Raw genomic sequence first — 26,150 nt, forward strand, 5'->3', positions numbered from 1 at the left:
TGGTCAAACTTTCAGCTGAGTTTGCAGATAAAAAGGTAATGGACATGAGTAATTTTATGGAATGAAATACTGTGTTAATGTAATAAAGTCTTTGTGAAGGTAAATATAATCTAAGCTGACACAGCAAACACATATAGAAGTATATGAAATACTGTGCAATTTCAATAATTCAAACTTCTTTTTTGTACTCCAAATTCACTCTCGTATTTTTCAATGTCAGAATCTTCTGCTGTAGTGGAGTTGGAAGCAGCAAGGGTTGCATATTGGGGAACAGACTGCTCAAGTCAAAGACCAAAATGGACAGCACAACCTAGCAACAAGAGTCCCTTGCTTCTGAAATTAATTCTTTCAGATTCTCTAAAATTATTTTACTTAGCCCTTGTACCAAAATAATTATAAAACACTTGAGAAAAAAGTTTTTATTTTCTTGCAGGTCAAGAACAAATCAAGCCAAAGTTTTAGTATCTCAAAATGAAAGTACATGCACTAAAAAGGACAGATATACTTCTAATGAAATTGTGCTCATTTACAACACAAGCAAAACTAGAATCCAAATAGAGCAGCAATGATGAAAACTTGAGCCTTCAAGAGACTACAATCTCTACTGTTCAAAACAAATCTCCCTTGTTTGATCTAGATAGTTAATCACATTAGCTGGCTTTCTACAGTCTATACATCACCAGTATGGGATATATAATGTATTCTAGCCTATAGGAAAGTAAAACTTTTCCAGTCTCACAAGTTTCAAAAATAAAATAAAAACATTTAAAAAAAAGTCCACAAATATCATTTCAAAAACATAAAAAATAAGGTCATACTTGAATAAACAGAAGAAATGTGACACCGATTATAAAGAATACTGAACCAAGCCTGTTAAGGATAACCAACTATTTCAATCATGAATTAAAGTCTTCCTAAAAAAAGAAACTAAAATTAAAACCATTAAATACTTTCTGGCATTTCTGATTAGAGAGACCAGAAACATACTTCAAAGGCTTCCATGACAGAAGAAACATTAATAAAAATGTACATTTGTATAACATCACCTTTGCTCAAAGAGTATTATACCAGTTTTCACCACATTTAGAGTCAGGGTAAAGTTCAGTAGTGCTTGATTTTCTGAGACTGAAATTACCATCAAAATAGAGAGAAAAACACAGAATTGTAATTTGAAGTTGACAGAACAATACATTGTACACTAACAACCAATAAAACATTAAAACAAAATCCTGATTACAAAAAAAAAAATTAAGTATTTTACAGTTGAGCTGATATACTGGCTTGTCTTTTTCAGCCATCATTGGGAAAAACAAAATAAAATAAATGGAAACCTAAACCAAAATTAGATTAATGAAAGAAATTATTATATTTATGATATGCCACATGATTTAGTCACAACATGATTTAGCCACAACACCCTTTTGATTTGAAAATACAGATAAGGACTTCAGATCTGTCAGGATCTTTGTTACCTGTATAATGCTTTCTGATCAATATCTTTCCTAGATACCATAATAACTATGTTTTTACATCCCATTGCCAAAGCAAAAAAGGTATTTCTCAAAAATGGTTCTGCAGAAACATAAGAAATTTAGAAATGCACACATAATCTCCCTCCAAAAAACACAGAATCACAGAATCACAGAATAGTAGGGGTTGGAAGGGACCTCTGTGGGTCATCTAGTCCAACCCCCCTGCCGAAGCAGGGTCACCTACAGCAGGCTGCACAGGAACTTGTCCAGGCGGGTCTTGAATATCTCCAGAGAAGGAGACTCCACAACCTCCCTGGGCAGCCTGTTCCAGTGCTCCGTCACCCTCAGAGGGAAGAAGTTCTTCCTCATGTTCAGACGGAACTTCCTGTGCCTCAGTTTGTGCCCATTGCCCCTTGTCCTGTCACTGGGCACCACTGAAAAGAGCTTGGCCCCATCCTCCTGACACCCACCCTGAAGATATTTATAAGCATTTATTAGGTCCCCTCGCAGCCTTCTCTTCTTCAGGCTGAACAAGCCCAGTTTCCTCAGCCTCTCCTCGTAGGGGAGATGTTCCAGTCCCCTCACCATCCTTGTAGCCCTCCGCTGGACTCTCTCCAGTAGCTCTTCATCTTTCTTGAACTGGGGAGCCCAGAACTGGACACAGTACTCCAGATGAGGCCTCACCAGGGCAGTGTAGAGGGGAAGGAGAACCTCCCTCGTCCTGCTGGCCACACTCTTCTTGATGCACCCCAGGATCCCATTGGCTTTCTTGGCAGCCAGGGCACACTGCTGGCTCATGGTTAACCTGTCGTCCACCAGGACACCCAGGTCCCTCTCCGCAGAGCTGCTCTCCAGCAGGTCCACCCCAAGCATGTACTGGTGCATGGGGTTATTCCTCCGCAGGTGCAGGACCCTGCACTTGCCCTTGTTGAACCTCATCAGGTTCCTCTCTGCCCAGCTTTCCAGCCTATCCAGGTCACGCTGAATGGCAGCACAGCCTTCTGGTGTATCTACCACACCTCCCAGTTTGGTGTCATCAGCAAACTTGCTGAGGGTACATTCTAACTCTTCATCCAGGTCGTTGATGAAGAAGTTAAACAAGACTGGGCCCAGTACTGACCCCTGAGGGACACCACTTGTCACCAGCCTCCAACTAGACTCAGCGCCGCTGATGACAGCCCTCTGAGTTCTGCCATTCAGCCAGTTCTCTATCCACTTCACCGACCACTCATCCAGCCCATACTTCCTCAGCTTCCCTAGGAGGATATCATGGGAGACTGTGTCGAAAGCCTTGCTGAAGTCAAGGTAGATAACATCCACGGCTTTCTAAAGGTGCATTTGTAGACCAGCTTTGTAACTGGGAATCTTCCAACGGCCACCAAGTTCCCTGAGCGTTGTGCTGGCCTGAACTGCCCTTTTCCTCTCCAGGTCCTTTCCAAGCAACTGCACCTACAGCTGAAAGAAGTCAAGGTTTGCCATTTTCTCCCCACTTTTGTGTGAAAGGCTGGTTGCAGTCTTGAGCACAGCAGGGCGCTAACCACAAAGTGGGTGTTTCAAGGAAAAAGCTGGGCAGTTCTGTAACAAGTCTAGCAAACAAGTATGCTCCAGAGGCAGCAAAGCAGCAGGTGTGGGAACTCTGCTTTTCCCCTCCTTTCCTCCCACGGACATGTTATTGTATCCAACGTGCTGTCTTAAGGTCCTAGCGTGCCTGTAAGTACTAACCCACCTACTTCTGCTGCCAACAGCAGCGATGACTCCCTTCGTCCAAAAATGTACAAGCCAGAAACATTTCCTCCTCTCAGCATGAGGAGTCTCGGTGGAGGCTCCAGAGGCAGAACCAGGCAATTCAGACAGCATCAGATCTCGGACTGCTGGATCAAATGATCCAGGCCTTCCAAGAGCAGGTTTCAAAGAAAACTAAAGCAGTTACTGACGGTGGCGTTCATCTGACCAGGAGCTGATATCTGCAGTTTTCTGTGACGTCGGCTTCTGTCATTGCTTTTACAGCCCCTGAAGATTCATCTCGCCTTACAGAGGTCTTTAAGAAAAAGGTCAGATGAGCAGACCTGAAGCATGGGTTTTTCTCTTTGCTGCTCGTAGTGGGGGGTAAGGTGCGGGATGTTAGATTATGGATAAACACCAAACAAAATACAGAACACATGAGCAATATGCAGAGAGAAGGAGTAGTACCAGGATGGTGTGGGAAGAAAGAAGGAGAAAGCTTTGGAAGACAGAACTGGAAATGGAGAGAGAAATAAGGAAAGAAATAAAGAAAAGAGTTGGTTAAGAAAGCCCCCTTGCTTGAAAAACAAACATACCCAAAAGGTTAATAAATTCTGTTTATTCAGGTTCCTAATTGCTTGAATTACTCATTTTTTACAGAGTGCTATTGATGTTCTTGGCACTTAAGAATAAAGCTGAGGGTCTGTGTGTGAGAAAGTCACAACTTTCTCCTCCTTTTTCCCTTTTTTCTTTTTTTCAATCAGTGAACATAATTAACCACTGGATCACTTAAGAAGACACACTTCTCTATCTGCTAAATCTTCCCATTAGAAAGGTACTTAGATCACAACACACTGGTTTTGTTCAGCCTCAGCATAGGAATTAGCGTTCATATGTTCTCCCAATACCAACACAAAAGTCTTAACACCACCAGGAAAAAACGAATCCACAAACAATGACTTAAAGGTTGAGCTGGGCATAAAACTTCCTAACTGCAGTAGTTTCTTTCTTCAGTGACTGAAATAAATTAAATTCCTGCCCGGCTAAAGGAGGTAAAAATGGGGGTTTGGTAGTTCAGTCCTAGCAAGGATTCAAGAGTGGGCTTTGAAGGAGAAATTTTAGGTTGCTCGTTGTAATTGAAGGAGGTTGTTCCAGGCATAGAGAAAGCAACGTGGAAGTACTGCAGAAATTAAAGGTTCTGCAAGGCGGGCAGTCAGTAATGTGCCCAGAGTTCTGGATGGGTGCATTTTAATTAAATCAAAGTAAACAAGTCACAGCAGGACTAAGTGTGAGCCAAGCCGTAGGCAGGCTTGACATACGAGGTTTGAAGGTGAGTCTGAGGAAGTCTGAAGTTGCTGAGGAATGGGAAAAGACAACAACAAAGAGAAGAGCTGTGTACTATGCTTGGGGGAGAAAGCAGGACGGTAACTGTATCTTCAAAATGATGAACAGCCTGCAGCAGTGAGCGATAAAGGGTGTACAGGCTGGAGGAGAGGTGGTCAGTCTGCAGCTGACATACATAACCCACCCAGGACTTGCTAGGAAAGGTGCTCATGGTTTATGTGTTTTTTCCAGTCCTTATCTTTACCCCAGACATACAGAATAAAATACCCTTTTGAATTACATTTTTAAGATTCATTTATGGGTCACTGACAATATTTTGCATTTTAAATCAAGCTGGTCCATTTATTTCTTAATTCTGTCACTGGTGAATTATGCAGCAGCTGAGTAATCAACAGATACTTGAACTGTTGGAAACAAGTTTAAGATTAAGTTTATGAATGTCTGTAGAGATTAAACCCCCAAAATACATAGCCTTGCTTCCTAGGAATTCTATAAGTTGAGACTTGGAGTTTATTAAAAAAAAGAGCATTTCCCTCTTTCATGAGAAGCAGCCCATTACTCAGGAACTGCTTTATGTCACTAAAGGGATGAGGAAGACAACATGATTCAAGGGCATACAAAAAATACTTACAATGGAAAACAAATCAAACATCTTCATCCACAACAAACATTACAGAAGGGGTCATCCTGAGCCATTCCCCTGGCAGTACACATGTTTTCCCCTGATGTTTTCCTTGGAATGACCGGAAAATAAATAAAAAGCTTGCCAAAAATCTAAGCTATTAAGAAATAGCACTTGTGAACAAGTGGTAGTACAACTGGTCAAAATATTTATCCCCATATATTTCACCATCAGTTTACAGGAGAAAGTAAATATGTGTATAGCTCAAATGTTCAAGTGATCTAATAGTCACAGCTGCAATGTTTTTTTATCTGAAGTGAGAATATAAGTTTTTATACTAAAACTATTAAATCTAATGACATTTATCTTACGACTGCTTACACATACAATGCACTGATTCACAGTGAAAATTATGGACACAGCTGTAGGCACAGAAGAATCTGGTGTACGTATGGAAAGCGGACTTACTATCAACTGCTAGAATATTTCCAGAATGCCAGATTTCAAGACGACACGAATTCAATTAATTGTAAAATGTTTTTAGAATTTTCAGTTACATAGAATAGTTTTGCAGGTCATTAACTGTTCACACTTCTCACCAAAGAGGTCTTAATTAAACAGTAAATAAATTACATTAAACATATTCATCTCAAAATTGATTACACAGAAGTGCTGATTTTAAATACATATATGCTTTTGTCTGAATGTCTCTTGCAAGAAAAACAGGCTTGGGCTGTTTTTGTAACAGTAAAAACATCTGAAAGGAGACTTTGTTCAACAGCAAATTAAATTTCATGCTCTGTGTTTACAGTGGATGAGTTAACTGCTGGAGGTATCATGGGATGTCTGTATATAGAAAATGCGCTGGTTTGATGACATAGATGTAAGCGTCCTGACTGTCAGTTAATAGCAACAGCAATGTTCTCATGGAAAGGAGGCTTTTAAAATACAGGTTTGCATACAGAATGTATTTCATAAACAGGTCCCATTTCAGATATCTCTGGTTTTTATCATTTTAAGTCATTCTTTACTTCAGCTCTATATTTTGGTAACTTTTTTATGCAAATACAGCACAGCAGAGATGTATACATGCACCACTGAAATTCCCTACACATAGCCCTGATACCCCACTTTTTGCATCCCGATTCACTTCGCTTCGCTGTAGGATTCAGTTTTACATTCTTGACAATTAAGTCTGACTTGACAATTAAGAGCCCAGCCAATACTTACTTTTCAACGGGAATTCAATGGTGGGTGAGGTGGTCCTATTGATCTACAAAACAAATAACCTTTCATTTTCCACAACTGTCAAACAAATATACCTGATTTGACAAAAAATGCCAGCACAGGTTTAAGCTGATTATTATTGAAATATAATGAAATATTTCAACTTGACTGCTTAAGGCAAAGCATGTGCTCAATAGCCCAGCTAAGCAGACACACGAACAAATAATTTATAAACCTTTTTTAGGTTGCTGGTTGACATTAACCAGAAATTTCACAGTTGAATTCTATATGTAAAATTTCATATGCTGTTCTTGGTCTAAGGCCTGACAACCATGTACTTCAGCATGTCTCCTGAGATACTGTGGAGCATTGTTGTCATTGTCCTCCTGGCACAGTAGGTCAACAGCAGAATGCACAAGTGTCTTGTGATAATAATTCTTTGACTAACTCACAAGCCTAGCTTCAATATCATCCTGCATCAGCAATATTTTTGCTGCTCCCATGACACTTCCTTCCGCTATCCTGTTTTGTTTATTCTTTTAAAACCTCTCCAGTTCTGGATTTTCTCCAAGAATAGATTATTTCACCTTCTTCTAGTAAAGGTGTCAATAGGTAATTTGCCCATCCTCAGCTACTGAAATGTTTATCTTAGGATTATATGCATTCCAGACACAGGACATAACAACTGCAATTCTGCAAGCGAGCTTTTTTTCCATCTTCACCCTGTTACTGTGCTTTGGGAACAGTCAAAGTTCTGACATGCCTGTATTCTGTAACCACTGAAAGGCTCCACTCTCACCAGAGCTTTCACAGGGATGCCACAGCTGATCAAAGAATTGCCAGTCTGTTGCAGATCTTGAGATCTGCAGCTGTTTTCATTCATCATCACACACCCAAGTACTTGAAGCTCCAGGGCAAGTCTGTGAAGCATTATACTTCCTACTGTATGACACCTGTGGTGGTGTTATGAGAGCAGTTCTTGGACATTCAAGGAGAAGAGGCAGTGAAAGTAGAGAATGATTTGAAGGATTTCTCAAGATATTAAATGCTTTTCTGTACGGAAGAAATAGGAACTACATATTAGTCTTAATTTATTATTACTCTTGCTCCAAGTTTCCTCTCCATCCACCCATCCAGCTATCTTACTCCATAAGTATACAGCTCTGGAAAAAATTAGTAATCAAAAAATCATAAGTATTTAATGTAGACTTTTATGAAGTCTACTTGGTAGAAATAAGATAAACAGGAAAGCACAGAAGAAAAAGGGAAATAATTTGTAGATCAGTTTAGTCAGCCTGCTCTCATGCATCTGTTCAAGAAAAGAGACAAAGGACAGAATGGATTTGGACATCAAGATTACCTAAGAAATGGAGATGTTCTGTTTCAGGATTGTGTATAATTCCTTCTATATGCTTAATTACGAATTCGATTTCTTTGCTTTAACACCTTTTTTCCTCAAAAAAAAACAAAACTGAAAACCAACCCACTCGATGAAGCTTTGATCTGCGCTCAGACAGCAGCCCTTGAGCTCACCTTTGTTACATGATGTAAACATCCAGACGCGTTTTGAGGATCAAGGCTGTTTCACTACTCAGTGCAGTAAAATGGCAAGAGACACAAATTAACTTGAGGGTAAACAAAATGTGTTGAAGAACAGAATACTATTTTGTGGTTTTGCTTTTCATATACACTGTAAACACAAAAATCCCACATTAAGTGGCCAGACTTGGATTAGTTAGCCATTGTAGGAAGCCACTTGTTTTAAACTCAATTTGAAATTAACTCTTGGGAGCTGATGAAGGGAGGACAGAGCAAGGCTAGCCTGGCAGTTGTCCAGGAGTCAGCAGCTCCATTGCTTTAGCCAGGGCTGTAAATTCCAGCACCTCAGTGTGCACAGTGGATTCAGTGTCACACTCAAAAGGAAGTTGGCTATCAACAAAAAGAATCCAAAACAGACAGGTTGGTGTCAGAATCATAAACTTCATCCAGAAACCTACTGGCAATTGGCATAATAAACTTCTCTTTTTATTGTCTCAAATAATACTCAGTAAAATGGTCTTTGTAAATAGTAAGACTTTACACCTAGTAATCCAGTTCATGGTCTCTCCAAAATGTGATGTTTCTACAAATGTCCATTAAACATGTTGGGACATATACCAAGCAGCCATGCTTTAGATCTGCTTGTCCACTTTAATGTTTCTTAAACTGGAAAATCTAAATCATAGGAAATACTAAACAAATTCAAGCTATGAAAATGGAATAATTCACTGAACAGAGCTGTTGTCTCCACACACTTCCTTTGTTTCATTTTTATCCCTTACAAACAGAACTGTAAGAGGTGGCTGGATTTTGCTTCCATTTTTGGTTAATGTGTTTATCTATTTCACTTTTAACATTATCAATAAACAACCACCTACTGTCTCAGAGAAAGAATTACTACATAGGCCACTGGAGAACTGTTCTACTTTAGCCTATAACCCAGACCAAGGCATTCATCTGGAAAATAGACTCTCAGCTTCAGTGTCCCTCTTCTGAAATAAATGGGTGCTGTGGTTTGGCCTCAGCTGGCAACAAAGAACCATGCAGCTGTTCTCTCACTCCTCCCCCCTCTCCGGTAGGATGGGGAGGAGAATCAGAAGGAAAAGGCAGAACTCCTGGGTTGTGATAAAAACAGTTTAACAGAGTGGCAAAGGGAGAAGAAAATAACATCAGCAATACTGATAAAAAGAATATACAGCATGCAGTGTTCTCACCACCCAACACTCAGCTTGCTCCTGAGTTGCAAATCTCCTTCTTTTAGCCACCTCCCCACTTAAATACTGAGCATGGCATCACATGGTAGAGAACATCCCATCTGATTGGCTGGTTTGGGTCAGCCCACCCAGCTGCTTGTGAGAATTAACCCTGTCCCAGATGAACCCAGGACGTTATGGTAAGGACTGAAGGGTCTCACATCTTCTGAAGGCAAGCTTGTCAATCAGCTACTGAGTATATTGATTTTACACAACATTAGTAAGCACATTGTCATTTGAACACCTGCATTTCCATGGGAAGTTTTCTTTTCAACAAGTATGACCTTTTCTTTAAAAATTAACCTCAGCATAAAATTTCAGATCACGTCTTTAGAATTATTATTAATTATAGTCACTTCACCTGAGGACAGATGCTGTGTCAATGTTATTCCACCAGAAATTACGGTCAGAAAGAAGCTTGCCAAATGTTCAGCACTGCTAGGAAGCTTAACTTGTCACTGTGTGAGCAATTACTTCTTCCATTAATTATGCAGTATTTATTAATCAATGTATTACCTGTTCAAACAAGAAACAAAATTCACCACTGTGCATATATTAAGAGTAGTCAGAGTATAAGGCATTACGCTGCAAGGAAACAGAAAGAAGAATGGTGTGGGGTTTTAGGGGTTAAAATTCAGGGTGAGACAGGAAAGATATTTGCTACAGAGTGAAAAATGTCCTGTAAGGAACTGGTGAGTTGAAGAGAACATCAAAACTGTGAATATTTACAATGCATTTGTCTCTTTCTAAGCCAGTAAGAGAGGAAGATCCCGGCACTTCTTGGAATTGCCCTGCTGTGTTCCCACATTTTAGTGTGAAAACAATTATCATTCGTTTCTTCAAATTACATTGAAGTGTTGCTTCTGCTAAATAGTGTCACTTTCACTTCATAAATTTCTTACGGCTTCACTGTACTTTTGATCCATTTTTAGATCATACAGCTTATTAAGCAGGTCTCTGTGAACTCAGCCAACACATACTAGACTTTATTTGAATATATGAAGAATTTAATAACCAACTAATCACTACAAAACAAGCATAAACATCCTGACCAGAGTGCACGTATTAGGTATTTAAAACTAGCTATATGCGTTAGGTTCCACTTCAGAGCCTGCTGTTACTGTGGTCACATTGCTGCCCATTGAACGGCACAGCATTGTGTGAGGTGATCACAGCCAATTTGCAAGAGCTTAAAATGTGACACTGACCTTTTCCTACAGTAAAAAAAAACAACTCTGAAAGAACCCTTGTTAATAAACCAGGCTATAAATCCACAAAAATGTCCTTATTTTGGATTCCTACACATCTTTCAGAAGTAAATTGCAATGTTTAATTGCACTGTTTACTACCACAGCTTTTAAACCTTAAAAGCCATCCAAATGTTGATTTGTTGTTTTTTTTTAATTCTCGGTAGGAACCACGCTGGCAGAATGTTTTTCTGGAGAAAATACCTTCTCACAAGAAAGATATACTGAAAGCCATATAGAGTGACTGTAATATTTCTTTTAATCTACAATAACATATTATTTAATATGATATATTATTTAATAATGATCTACAGCAGTGTCTCAAAATACAATATGGAACATTACTATCTCTTTTTAATTACAAGTACTGAATTTACGTCTCTAGTTTGTTGTTTCTGAAGATTCAACTGAAAATATAACTCGTCACATGTTAATGGGTTTTTTATTTGGGTTTTCATTTTTACTTATCAGGATAACTTAGGTTTGCTACAGACTGCTAGTTATTCAAACCCAAGTAGTAAGTGTACTTTGATCACAAGACTTTGTGATCAGTCAGCAGGAATATTAGACAACTACACAGCCAGCTAGGGCTGTATTTTATTTCTGCTTCTATCAATGTTTCACTTTGGATCCTCCTCCAACTTTTCTGCCTGTTATCTCCATCATTCTTGGAGACAGTAACAAATTGCCTATTTCCTTCCCCTGTGAGTTGGGATGATTGATTTGTCAATGTCTAGTTAAAACAAAGTAAGCAAGATCTTGCACAAGGCTTTATATGGCTTTATATGGCTTCATATTCAGAGGCTGATCTTTCTAAAACGTAATGTTAGGAATAGAGCACAGATGCACGCACAAAGCTTTTGACCTCACCTGTTTTGGAGAAGAACCTTAGTGCAAAATTTCCTTAACCCTCCCATTTCAAACAAATTAATCATCTCAGTTTGGGATGCCTAGTCATTGAGATATGTGAAATCCTGAGCTTGTTACTGTGAAGTAATTACAGCAGAAAGGTGGTATGTGGTTTAGCAGAGTACAAACATTTTCGACAGACGTATTAAAATGCTAAAATGGGCGCAAATTCACTGTAGGTGTTAAACCTGCCATCCTTTGGAGGCTACAAGGCTGGAAAAAACTGCGTCAATGGAATAGAGGAAGAATTCCAGTTATTAAGATGGACTTGGTCCCTCTTCTGTTACATCTTCTATCCCATCCACCGCTGATCTTTTCTGCTAGATGCTGCTGCTGTATTTGGTTTCCCTAGTAAGAGAAATAAGTGTGTTTATTCTCCTTCTACAATCTCTACTATCACCTCTCAGAATGAGAACTTAAAGCTCAGCTATTTTGATTTGGGGGATTACGAATGTGTTTGTCTCTCTTCAGGTTTTAGGTAACCTGAGTTCACTTTTTCAAGGTTAAAGACATTGAACGCTAACAGACAAATAAGATTTATGAAGACTCTGCATATAAATCACATTCATCTTATTGTGACATAAGTCATGACCCAGCACAAGAACAACATCTTACACTGTGTCATAAAAATAAAACACAGATAGACATCTCCTTTCATTCTGTGCTGCTCTGGACTATCCTTTGGTGGTAGTTCAGAAGTTCATTATACTTTCACAATTCTGCTCTTGTGCAAGTCCCACCACCTAAATCCTCACTTTTACTCTGGCTTCTCCTTTGTTAAGTGGAAATTGACCCCTCTGCCACCTGAAGTCCTCTATCAGTCAGGGAATCTGTTGCTTATTTACCAAACATCCAGAATTCAGAATTGCAAGATGAGTTTGCCCTTGGCAATATCTCACGGTCTGTGGGTGCTACGGCTAAATCTATTAGAGGACTGGAGCAGCTGTCCTACGAGGAAAGGCTGAGGGAGCTGGGCTTGTTTAACCTGAAGAAGAGAAGGCTGAGAGGGGATCTTAGAAATGCTCATAACTAACTTAAGGGTGGGCGTCAAGAGGATGGGGCCAGACTCTTTTCAGTGGTGCCCAGCAACAGGCCAAGGGGCAACGGGCACAAACTGAAGCATAAGAAGTTCCATCTGAAGACGAGGAAGAACTTTACTTGGAGGGTGATGGCGCACTGGAACAGGCTGCCCAGGGAGGTTGTGGAGTCTTCTTCTCTGGAGATAATCAAAACCTGCCTGGACAAGGTCCTGTGCAGCCTGCGGTAGGTGACCCTGCTTCGGCAGGGGGGTTGGACTAGATGACCCACAGAGGTCCCTTCCAACCCCTACCATTCTGTGATTCTGTGAACTTGAAATAAATCATTCCAAGAAACTCTCTCCCAAGCTGGGTTTAAACTCTCAGCAGTCGGCTAGCTAGAAAACAACGCACACACATAAACCTTATGGAATCAAGAATCAGATCTCACTAACAGGAGAAAAGGCCAGAATTTGAACTGCATGGACTTTTCTTGATCTTACAATGTCTAGCATGCTAGCACAGACCAAAAAAACCCAAATATTTTGGCTTAGCTTTGGGAATATTCTCCAGCTTCACTGTTCTGCTCATGTGATACAAGGCAAATACTGAAGTGGTTAAACAATCACTTAATCAAATGCTTCACCACTGCCAGAAAAGTGAAAATCACTATGTCTAGCACAAAATTATTTTTAAAGTAGTTTATATACAGTAAACACAAAGGAAAACAAAGGCAAAAAGAAAACATCCACATGTTCTCCATCAGTAAGGGAATAAATTTTATCCTACATTAGTATGATAAACTGAAGATTACTGAGGAAAAGGCGAAAATAAAATCTCTGTGGAGCAGTTTATGACATTAACTTTGAGCCTTATTTCACAGAATATCACAGAATAGTAGGGGTTGGAAGGGACCTCTATGGGTCATCCAGTCCAACCCCCCTGCCGAAGAAGGGTCACCTACAGCAGGCTGCACAGGACCTTGTCCAGGCAGGTCTTGAATATCTCCAGAGAAGGAGACTCCACAACCTCCCTGGGCAGCCTGTTCCAGTGCTCCGTCACCCTCAGAGGGAAGAAGTTCTTCCTCATGTTCAGACGGAACTTCCTGTGCCTCAGTTTGTGCCCATTGCCCCTTGTCCTGTCACTGGGCACCACTGAAAAGAGCTTGGCCCCATCCTCCTGACACCCACCCTGAAGATATTTATAAGCATTTATTAGGTCCCCTCGCAGCCTTCTCTTCTTCAGGCTGAACAAGCCCAGTTTCCTCAGCCTCTCCTCGTAGGGGAGATGCTCCAGTCCCCTCACCATCCTTGTAGCCCTCCGCTGGACTCTCTCCAGTAGCTCTTCATCTTTCTTGAACTGGGGAGCCCAGAACTGGACACAGTACTCCAGATGAGGCCTCACCAGGGCAGTGTAGAGGGGAAGGAGAACCTCCCTCGTCCTGCTGGCCACACTCTTCTTGATGCACCCCAGGATCCCATTGGCTTTCTTGGCAGCCAGGGCACACTGCTGGCTCATGGTTAACCTGTCGTCCACCAGGACACCCAGGTCCCTCTCCGCAGAGCTGCTCTCCAGCAGGTCCACCCCAAGCATGTACTGGTGCATGAGGTTGTTCCTCCCCAGGTGCAGGACCCTGCACTTGCCCTTGTTGAACCTCATCAGGTTCCTCTGCGCCCAGCTTTCCAGCCTATCCAGGTCACGCTGGATGGCAGCACAGCCTTCTGGTGTATCTACCACACCTCCCAGTTTGGTGTCATCAGCAAACTTGCTGAGGGTACATTCTAACTCTTCATCCAGGTCGTTGATGAAGAAGTTAAACAAGACTGGGCCCAGTACTGACCCCTGGGGGACACCACTTGTCACCAGCCTCCAACTAGACTCAGCGCCGCTGATGACAACCCTCTGAGGTTTTCAGTTCACAAAATCCATAACTTGCAATAATCTGCATCAGGAATGTGGTTCTGTCAATAGTTTTGGATTCTCTTGTTAAAGCACAAAGACTGTTGAGATGGAATTATCTCAACACTGTAACTATTTGATGTTAGCTGAGAAGCACTTTAAGAAGTTTCTCTTCAGAATGGAGACTAATTTTTAAACACAGACATCCAGTTCTTAAAAAGGACACTGTCATGGTTATACTTGACAAACAAAAAACATAATGGAATAATGAAAATTCAATACCAAATAAAAACCCCAAGCGATTACTGTCTCCACATATGCTGAAAGAGAAATTATTTCCATGTTTTAAGAAGGCTGATAATGGACATTAGTGAAACTGAGTTCAACATTCAAAGTTTTTAATTAAAAAATAAGTCCATTCTAAACAGTGGAAAAAAATATTCTCTTTTTCTCCCAAGTAACTCATTGCACTGTGTCCAAAGCCCTATATCTGACAGAATATATTAATCTTATTATCTTTTCAAGAATGAACCATGACCTTTGTGCTGCATTAACATAACAGTTTACTATATTTCTTTTACTGACCAATCTGATAGCTTTCTACGATGACATGACTGGCTGGGTAGACGAAGGGAGAGCCGTGGATGTTATCTACCTTGACTTCAGCAAGGCTTTCGACACAGTCTCCCATGATATCCTCCTAGGGAAGCTGAGGAAGTGTGGGCTGGATGAGTGGTCGGTGAAGTGGATAGAGAACTGGCTGAATGGCAGAACTCAGAGGGTTGTCATCAGCGGCGCTGAGTCTAGTTGGAGGCTGGTGACAAGTGGTGTCCCTCAGGGGTCAGTACTGGGCCCAGTCTTGTTTAACTTCTTCATCAACGACCTGGATGAAGAGTTAGAATGTACCCTCAGCAAGTTTGCTGACGACACCAAACTGGGAGGTGTGGTAGATACACCAGAAGGCTGTGCTGCCATTCAGCGTGACCTGGATAGGCTGGAAAGCTGGGCAGAGAGGAACCTGATGAGGTTCAACAAGGGCAAGTGCAGGGTCCTGCACCTGGGGAGGAACAACCTCATGCACCAGTACATGCTTGGGGTGGACCTGCTGGAGAGCAGCTCTGCGGAGAGGGACCTGGGTGTCCTGGTGGACGACAGGTTAACCATGAGCCAGCAGTGTGCCCTGGCTGCCAAGAAAGCCAATGGGATCCTGGGGTGCATCAAGAAGAGTGTGGCCAGCAGGACGAGGGAGGTTCTCCTTCCCCTCTACACTGCCCTGGTGAGGCCTCATCTGGAGTACTGTGTCCAGTTCTGGGCTCCCCAGTTCAAGAAGGATGAAGAGCTACTGGAGAGAGTCCAGCGGAGGGCTACAAGGATGGTGAGGGGACTGGAGCATCTCCCCTACGAGGAGAGGTTGAGGGAACTGGGCTTGTTCAGCCTGAAGAAGAGAAAGCTGCGAGGGGACCTTATAAATGCCTACAAATATCTGAAGGGTGGGTGTCAGGAGGATGGGGCCAAGCTCTTTTCAGTGGTGCCCAGTGACAGGACAAGGGGCAATGGGCACAAACTGAGGCACAGGAAGTTCCGTCTGAACATGAGGAAGAACTTCTTCCCTCTGAGGGTGACGGAGCACTGGAACAGGCTGCCCAGGGAGGTTGTGGAGTCTCCTTCTCTGGAGATATTCAAGACCCGCCTGGACAAGTTCCTGTGCAGCCTACTGTAGGTGACCCTGCTTCGGCAGGGGGTTGGACTAGATGACCCACAGAGGTCCCTTCCAACCCCTACTATTCTGTGATTCTGTGATTCTGTGATACTGAGCATGCTGAGGCATACAGTGGTAGTCGATTTGTACCACCGATAAAAATAAGCTGGGGCAAAAGAACCCAGGCTCAAGTTTCAGTTATATTGTATGGAGCTAAAACCTGTAAAACCAGCACCGGGGTAGGAACTGCACTGTGGAGGGTATGCTGCCTCTTGATGCACCTGGAAATCAAATTTTCAAGTAACTGGTACAATACCATGTCAAGATTTTTCAGAAATATTTTTCAGAGACAAGCACCAAAGAGCTTGCTTAACTTTCAGCTGCAAAAGCCAATTGCTATTAACACAGTTGCTGCCATCATATTATTCATTTTCATGGACAGTCAGTCAGCAGATACAAAAAATTATTTCCAACCACATATTCAAAGCTATTTCTTTGTCACATATTATTACAGACAAATGTTGTCTTTAATAATTTATAAGGTGTGTGACGATTCCAGTGACTAAAATTGTGAGGAAAGCTGTTTAAAATAATCATCAGGTACAGAAGTATAAATCTTTCTGCTTGAAGTTCTTTTCTGTGAAAGTCCTTGCTCTTTTTCTACACAATATTTCCACTAATATCAGTTGTAGCTCTGCACAAGGTAAGAGCTCAGGATTTTCATACATCATTGAGGTGAATGTTGCCAGAAGTATCTAAGATTCATGCAAATATACACCCTAGGAGAAGTCAGCATTCCTTCTGCATGGAAATCTCTTTTAAATTAATAGAGTTATTGGCTTCAGAGATGGGTTCCTTTTCCTGGCACACTGTTTCTTAACCTTTTCAGATTGATGATCCAGAATCAAAGTAAAAATCATTCATGATCCGCTCAGTCAGAACGAAATGCGTACACGTGTGCAATAATAATCATACAATTTACTTGTGCATGGGTTTCAAAAGATGGATTGGAAATATTTGGTCTTGAAGGTCACAGTGTGTGGTGATAGGAAAAGAAGTTTTCCTTACTTTCTGTTACAGCTGTGCTCCTCAAACCTTACAACCACTAATTTTTTGAAGATTTTCCCCCTGCCTAGAAGAATTAAACACTGATTGAGAAAGAGTAACTTAATCTTGTATCCAGAAGATCCCATGATACCATACATACAGCATTTTGTATCTCACTGGTGTTCCACTTTACATCCAGAATTGGCTTCACGTTTTCCTAGAAGGTAAAGATATTGACAATTCCCCTGTAGCACAAGGCTCCTGTTAGCTTTTCGAGCTGCAAGACGAGGCAGGCCTAGCTTTCCTCATAAACCAGGTGTCTGCAGAGGCCAGACTGACCATCTGAGTGTGCCCTGAGCCTGGAACCAAGGGACACATCCAGTGAGTAATATGGTGAAAGTCAAATCAAGCTTGCAATCCGTCCACCCCAAGCTATGCACCGCAGAACTAAAAACTGACCCATAAGATCTGCCACTTCAACTTTGCTCAGTCAAATCCTTAGTAACTTAAAAGAAAAATGAATGTTGAAATGTGCCCCACTTTAAAAAAATAATCTGCATGTCTTGGTAGAAATCCATCATATTTCCTATCCTACAAAGACACAAAAGTCTCTTTCTAAAACACAGTTAGAAGTTGCATGAAATACTAGGGAGACATTACTGTCCAACTTACAGAGATCAGCTGTGTATGTGTACCAAGAAGCATTACAGCTGAATGAATACACAAACCCTAATCACTGCAGAGCATGAAAATTATAAGCTAAAGGAAAGCACAGACAGTTCACACTATAAAAAAAATGTTCTCATTTATGATACATACTTCTAAAATAACATCTTTAAGAGAAACACGCTATTGCAGAAATCAACACACAGCAAACAAATCTGACATATAGAAATGACTACTCAAAACAGGACATTTCATGTAATATACAAACATGTTAAACGGCAAAATGAGAAAAATGGAAAAAAGTGTATATATACATACAAATGCTTCTATTCAAGGGTTAATTTAAAATCTCAGCATCTTCTAAGCTGAGCTGACCTTACTTACATTAGTCCCTACTCCAGGAGCGAGTGAGCAGCTGCGGGGTCCTAGTTGTCAGCTGCCGGATTAAACCACGACAGTCCTTAAGTGAGTGCTGCCTATAACCTTTGAGGCCACCTCTTCCCCCGCAGAAATCAAATCAGCTTTTCATTTATTCATTCATATTGGAACAGGAAAGATGAGATGCTCCTTATGTTTGGTTTTGTTTGGTTTTTAATCACAACAATGTAAAATGAATGTACAAATAATACCTTCTGCATTTGGGATTACATCCTGTTTGTCCAAATTAAATCAGCTTCAGGTTTTTTTTTGGTTTGTACAACCCAGGAGAGTAAATCAGTAGACGAAAAAAACAAGGACAACCATGTAATTTTGAGTATAGGTGTTTCCTGTACGTATGAGAAACAGAAACAGCTGAACAATTAATTTAATTTAATCTGAATATAAATGACAGGTGAAGGCCTGGAAATCAATTTTTAAAGAAAATAATTTATTTTCATAAAACACACCTGAGAATTTTTTCTTTTAAGACTTTCACCTTTGATTGCCACAAGATACTCTGTAAAAGAAACATACCAAAATTGAGATCACCGTATCTCACACTTCAATTAAATAGGTCCTAGTCCTTTAAATATCCCATTCCTGATTTCAGTGCAACTAAGTAAAACAGGCAACGTTATTCCTTGTTATGGACAAAAGTATTCATTGTACTAATGCCATATATAACCTTGCAAACTATACAGATATAAACTACAGAATTCAGAAGAGTTCAAAATTAAATCTCCAAATTTTTCAAGTATAACTAGACACTGAGAGCTTTCTCTGAAACTAAATCTTTAGCAGGCACACTGTAGACAACTTTTGCTGCCTGCCCAAATGCACTTGTTGTTCAATACCGTTTGAATAAAAACATCCTGTAACTCTTCGCTAAAAATCATGATACACATCTCATCTCTTCACTTTATATAAAACCCATCACAGTTCAAGAATAATGCACACTGTGAATATACTACAGCTTGTTATCTGAAATAAATTAATGAGTAAAATCAGACACATTAGCCCAGTGAGAAAGAGATTTAAAAATATTTAGGTTCAAACAATGTCCAAATTTTGCAGGTTATTTGATTTTTGAAAATATTTACAGACTACACAATGGAGAATGATAGCAATACATTTCTATGCAACTGGAAAAAGTTTCCGTGAAGACGGAAAATAAAACCACTTCATTTTGAGAGTAGTAGCATTTCTTCTCAAAGATAATATTCTGTTGCCATCTTAGCTTGAAAATGTAAATCAACAGCAAAACAAAATCTTAATCTTCTGACATTTGGATTTATTCACAGATAATATATAATTGTCACAAGATTCTCAATCTTCTGACACTTGCAGTCAGGCAGTATCTACGCATTGGTTGTTTGAACTTAACAAAACTTGTTTAACTTAACAAAAGAATAAATGTAGGAAAACAAAAATTGTTCACTTTGAGATACGTTAAGAAATACGTCTCCTCTAAATTCTCCTTTTACATGGAACATTTATTTTACTAGTAAACGAAAAGTCACTGTTCTAAGGTTGCTAAGTCTAACAAGCACCAACCACTTCTTGTGGCAGCTACTTGAAAAAAATAATGGGTGAACTTAATTCAAACTGCAGGTGTATACCACAGCCCAAACCAGATCCGAGATGCTGAGGAAGAACCTGAACTACCTGCACGAATTCTTAGGAAAGACTGTCGAAGGAAAGTGCATACAGGAGAAAGCAAGTAGCAAAGGCACCAGAAAGTGCATGGCAGACTTTGACGGTACATGTAAATTCTGTGACCTTAGGAGAGGTGTGCAAAAACATTTTTTTGGTCTACAGTGCTAGCTGTGAGAAGATTGTTACTCGCTGACAAAGAAAATTTCTCCTGCTCTTTGAATGTTCTTTCGCCCAGGACTTCATCATTCTTTGCAAGCATACCAAAGATCATTAAAGAATCCCTAACTTCATCGCTAGTTCCTCTAAACTGGGACAATCTGTAAGTCCCCGATTCTGGCTGCCACTGGTCACAAGGGATAAAAATACGAAGAATATAATAATCTCTCTGCACTGGTATCACTGGCTTTTCATACATATTATACGCCGTGTGCAATACATGCAGCACAGTACTGGTCTGATTCTGTTGTATGCGCAGTCTGTCTCACTACTGGTGGACTTGGTAGTGTTAGGTTAACGGTTGGACTCGAAGATCTTAAGGGTCTTTTCTAACTGAAATGATTCTATGATTTTCTCATGACATTTCTGTACGCCATCTTTCTGAGTGCCCTTGTATGCTTTGGGTGGAAACCTCCACACTAGTTGAGAAAAATGTGGTAAGTTTTAATGCAACCCAATATGTATTTTTTGCATCTACAGCTGTCCCACTGCATGAATATACCTAAAGAGACACAGTCATCTAGGTGAGGCAGGAAAGGTGGAATATTTCCAGTTCATTCTTTGCAGGCTGACACTTCGAAACTCACAAGGCCTTCACAGAAGGAATACGAGGATTTCCACAGTAGACAAGGCCATAGGTTTGCACAGCAATGTATTCAGTTTGTGATTACAGTAACTAAAAAATTAATAAAAAATAAAGATGAAGAAACTATTTATGATTACCTGCCCCTGGGGGACGTATCTCCTTTATCTACTAAAAGACAGGCTGGTTTTTTATTTGTATAAAAACATTTTTTTTTTTGTCTATCCCAAATCTGTCACAACTTTCTTACTGTTCACTGAAACATCCAGTGCTAATTGAATTTGAGGTCAATCTCAGAAGCCACATTGTGGCAGCAAGTTCCACAACTGTATTTGCTTTTCTGTTATACTTGTTCTGCTTCTAAATTTTCACTTGGTCTGGATATATTATGAAACCCTAATGCACGGTTTCCATGATCCCATGAAAAATGGGAAGCATCATTTAGTACAGTATCAGGAAAGTGCAGTAGATGTTTGATTGTTTGGGTTTTTTTTGATTGGTACCTTCTCTAAATTACATGGAGCAAACCATCTCAATATTCATAGAATCATAGAATGGTTTGGATTGGAAGGGTCCTCAAAGATCATCTAGTTCCAGCCATGTGGGATTGCTCCTTATACATCTTGGCAAGTTTACCATATATGTCCAGATTCCTAAACTCTTCACTATATTCTTTTCTGGTGGTGGTCGTAAGCAAAGATTCAACTCAGTATTTCAGGCTAGAGTAGTATGCACAAGTGGTGTTTTTATGCACTGCATTGTACTCTCCATCTCATTCTTACAAATACCCATATTTTGCCTGTTTTCTTTAACTATCCTCCTAACTAGAGGTCTTCACTGAAATGTTCATAACAAAACGTGAGTCTTCTTTCTACGATATTAAATAAAGTAGAGAAGAGTTGTTACTCACAGCCTTTGTGTATATCGGTATCTTTCACAATGCATGGTGAGCTAGACTTGATTACTAAAAGCTGAGGAATTGAAAGGACATTTGCCACGTAATACCTCTAGTAGAATGAGATATGAATACTACAGTCTGTATGTAGACTGCAAGATGAAGAGGTAACAGATAATAGAATGAACAATAGGTAGAACTGCCTACTACCTACTCCACAGTCTTTGCATAATTGCTCAGAGTATTCTACCACTCTAATAACATATCAGGAACTTCTACAAAAAGAAGCCTATTTTCATCATTGAATACCCCTAAATAAATTGGAAATTGCTATCAGCAACATGGTAACAGGAGGGAAAGCTTAACACCTACGGCAAAGTTAACCTGGGTTTTCTCTCCCATGGATATCCAAACAAAATTCTACACACAGCCACTGTTTTTTACTTCCAACTTATAAGAACCCCATTAGCCCATAAGACCATCAACAGAGGGTCAGATCAAAGGCCAGTGTTCCCGGTGTTCTGCCCCCCATAACTGCCAGCAGCAGATATTTGGAGAACTGCATTTTTCCATGCTCTCCCAAGTTTGAGGAGAAGTGTCTAAGGAGAAGCAGAGCATACAGCGATGCTTTACCTGGATCCAGTAATCTATAGCTTCTAGCAGCTAAAGGACTTCCCGAAACAAGTTGTATCTTTACAAGTATTTTCTTCTGTTGAAACAGGTGATAGACTGAAATACTGCACACAGCCAGACTTTGTATTAGTTGTTCTCAAACTTCACTAGAAACACCCCTATTCAGTGGTATTCCTTTTTAACACCACCTTTTTCAGATCTGTGTGTTCAGACAAAGCTTGTGCTGTCAAAGAATGCATAGAGGTGTCTTATTTTTACCAAGGTTGAAAAGCATTGGTATTGTATAGCACTGCCCATATATCTTTAAGAAGGAAAGAAATGGAATAATCGTAAAATACAGAGGCACAAACCATGAATAGAAACAGTAAGTCACTACTGGAATTGTGAAGGATATTAAAAAAGCCTGGAAGAAAAGCTTTCATTTGCATAGACTTTGAGAAGACAGAGTGGTCTGCTGAAATCTTAGCTGCCACCGGACTTGTTTGTTGCTTTGTTAATAGAGAAAATAGTATCTGTTAATATAGTCTTTTCAAAAATGTCTGGGAATAACTGCTGGGAGTTAGAAAGAACAGAAACATCTGCTTGAGGATTAATGGGGATAACTGTTCCTGAAACTATCCATGACTACACCAGTCTCTCTAACAGAGTATGTTGGCTGTCAAAGACTGAGCTAGACACGTGTCTGTAATATGCCATCCTCACTTAAACTCTGATCGGGGAAAAAAAAAAAACAACCCAACCCAACAGCGTTTACCATGACAAGATAATCTGTCAACTGCAGATCACCTCTGCAAAGGCGACTGTTGTAATCTGCCTGAAAACACGGCATTGCTGCTTTTGCATTTCCAGAAGATGGAGCAGCTCAAAAGTAGCTACCCTAATGGGATTTATTAGACCACTAGATTTGCCTTCTACAACTTTAGTTTCCTCCCAGTGTAAAATAGACCTCCCAGTCTTCAAACATCTCACTCTGACAGGAGTGGTAGCTGACATGCTTGTCAATAACACAGAGCAAACCCATGGTTTTTTAAACAGAACACATAAGCCTTTGCAGCTCATACAAAAGGCTTTTTCTCAAACAGAGACCTCAGTGTTGTCCAACTCATTTTCTTTAGATGGGCTGCAAAGGAGGACACATGACACACATTTATCTATGGAACCACAAATTCCACAGATGAAACACTGAAACATGAAATCTGTATTCTGATAATTTATATCCCCCTCCCATATCTGGCATTTTTTCCCTCTATAAAACATGCTTCTGCATTGCCCCACACCTGCGCAACAACACGTACACACATAAATGCCCTTGCTTCCTGAAGTGCAGCACTAACTGCTAAAAACTTTGCAAAGTGCCCCTAGTGAACAGCTCTGTTTTACACAGTCATTTCCTATTACACTTCGACATACTGGTAATCCAGGACCAGACTGCTGGTTTTGAAATGGGAGTGATGGTCAGAGAAAGGATGAACAAGAACAGCAAGCATTGCCGTCGACCAATTTGACAACCAGAATTTGTGGCTTGCAACACACTTCCACTCTACCGCCTTTCTTAGAGAAGGTAGATGCTGTTCAGAAACTCACCACTAGCTGCCTGGAGGTTTTTCAATAAATGGCATAAGGAGCTTCAGAGCAGCTCAGAAATGGTGAGACTTGAAGCCTTGTCTTTCTCTCTCCCAAGTCAGGGAGACTTCTTCACATCTAGTATTCCACGAACAAGTCTCTGCTTACCGTTTCAGAAATTAATACAGGAGGCCTACACCATGGCATCTCTGTCACAATTTTTCCAATTCATCTTAATATACTAAAGTAAATTAACGTACTTAGTGAACTTTGATGTTTACTGAAAAGGAGAAGGAAGAAAGGAACCTGCAGGCAAATGGAATCTACCATTAACTGATATGCTTTGAATCTGCCTCAGATACCAAAAATGCCAATGACAAGCCACGGAGTATGTCAAATTTCTGAAGAAGGCTATGGAGAAAAGTCAGAAATTGCAATTGAAAGATTGCAAAAATTTGATTTTCTTAGTTCTTCCCTAGTTGTCTCAGCAAATTAGTTAGTTAACCATGAAACCATAGCAAAATTTATAGAATGTTCCAAAGGAAAATTATATTTTTTGAAGTTTGAGTTGTTGCGTTTTTGGTTTCGATTTACACAACAAAGATTGGAAGTTTCTTTTAGAATGGCCTTCTAAAAACTAAAGTCATATCTATTGAGCAACTACTCCTTCATAACAAAATCGCATATAAATTTTATGTGAATGCTCAGTATTAGATCAGAAATTGTGCTAATCTGGCAAGGAAAAATCTTAAGATTCCAAGTCTTGTCACTAATCTAAGCTGACATTAATGTCAATATTTTTAAAACTGAGTCTGAGAATTAATAATTAGCATTCCAGTAACACCGTATTTGAGGGGAGAGCATGGTGATCCAGGAGACATTCACTCCTGGGAAAGTTCATTTCTACTCAGCTGAAAACTGAACATTATGTTCTTGAGCACTGTTCCTACAGCAATACATATAATTATCTTTTGATTGTGGGTTTTTAGTCATACAAATGTTAAACACTTTTATTACCAAATTTTTTTGGAATTCCCTTTTTACAAAGTCCATGTACATTTATTGAAATTTGCAAAGCTGAATAGGTATGAAAGCATAGTAATGAAAAGAGAGGAGAATTATTGTTATAAAGCAGGCATAGCATGTAATAAACGAGAAGTAACCTAATGCATTACTTTAAAGTTGGACAACCTTGTCATGAAAGGAATATCTCATGAAAGGCAAACAAACATCTGTCTTATTCTTCCTTTTCATATGTGTATCTGTGCTATTATAAATGTATCAAATAAAGGACAAAAAAAAGAACAAGTCAGGGATTGGCTGTTTATTAAATGAATGCAAAGTCAAAACAAATCTTTGAAACAATTATTTGTCAGTGGATAACAAAGGAGAATCAGATAATTAATATTTAATTTACTGACCTTTTTCATTGTTTGCAAGGTCTCAAAGCCTTTAACTTCTAGGCTTCATATCGTAATAACTTCTCCCTCTTAAATTTATGAAACATTAAAATATTAAATTGTTTTTCAGGAACTGTTCAAGATATAAAGCTGAGCATCTTTGGGACCAGCCTAGAATCTATAAATTTATTTTTTAATTAATATACTTTGCTCCAGCATTTACATGTGCTATTTCGGACTATGTTTCTTAGAACAACTCCAGATGGTTGATTTGAAACTAAGGTCAGCTTTTTGACATTTTCTTTATAAGAGCACCAGTGTTAATAAACAAATATATGAGAGATTTTCCTCAGTAATGGCCTGCTTTAAAAGTCATAATCTCATTACTTCAGCATTCATTTAGGTAAATTGTGGGTCTTGCCTTGGCATTTAATTAGTCGCTTGGAAAAAAAGCAAACAAAACAAGCCACCAAACACCTTCACATGGGCATCTATTTGCACTGCATAACAGTTATTGCACAATTATCTTTGTTTTAGAAGCAAAATTTATTCACTTCACTAGCTAAAAACTGTTAGCCTTTCACAGTTCTCTGTAAATGTAATATCAAATATAAAAACATTTTCTCATTTCCCTTTTATGTCCAATCTCTTTGTTTTCCATTCTCAAAGTGATGTCCTTAAAAGTCTTTTCACACTCTCTCTTACCCCAAAATAGTTTGACAAACACACAAAAGAATAAGAAGTAAATATTTCAATTTTTGCTCTGATGGAATATTTTTCCTTTAAGATATTTCCTGCCTGGAGCATGTACTGTGCTTCACTCAGCTTAATTCAATTCAGTTTTGGTATCTAACATAGGGAAGAATGTTTTTCATTGGTTCGCATCATTCAGATACCATTTCCAATCTATTGTACATGTGTATCATTTGAGTCAAGTGTTCACCTCTAGCTGCTTTTAAAACTATTAATAGGAAAACAGCTCACCTTCAGGCTCCCCACAGAGTGTACACTGTGATTCTGGAAAGAAAAAGAGATAAATTATAAATTCTTGATTTTAAGATGTGTCATAATTACATCCAAATATAACAAGCCTTACAGAACTCAGTTAGCATGAAAAATACA

The 26,150-nt window shown here is 39.7% G+C and overlaps 1 protein-coding gene across 24 annotated transcripts in view; it reads right to left on the reverse strand.

The window, feature by feature from the left end:
* Window positions 1-26,150, reverse strand: part of DLGAP2 (DLG associated protein 2) — a 501,744-nt gene that overhangs the window by 241,410 nt on the left and 234,184 nt on the right. For all 24 annotated transcript variants that reach the window (XR_012763250.1, XM_075414729.1, XM_075414734.1 and 21 more), the window contains one exon: window positions 26,013-26,045. Coding sequence is in view for 10 of the 24 variants with exons in the window: in XM_075414729.1 (XP_075270844.1) it covers window positions 26,013-26,045 (33 nt within the window). In the remaining 14 variants the exon portion in view is untranslated. The remainder of the gene's footprint in view (window positions 1-26,012; window positions 26,046-26,150) is intronic.

Source organism: Opisthocomus hoazin, chromosome 2 (genome assembly GCF_030867145.1).
Source record: "Opisthocomus hoazin isolate bOpiHoa1 chromosome 2, bOpiHoa1.hap1, whole genome shotgun sequence".
In the NCBI taxonomy this organism is placed as follows: domain Eukaryota; kingdom Metazoa; phylum Chordata; class Aves; order Opisthocomiformes; family Opisthocomidae; genus Opisthocomus; species Opisthocomus hoazin.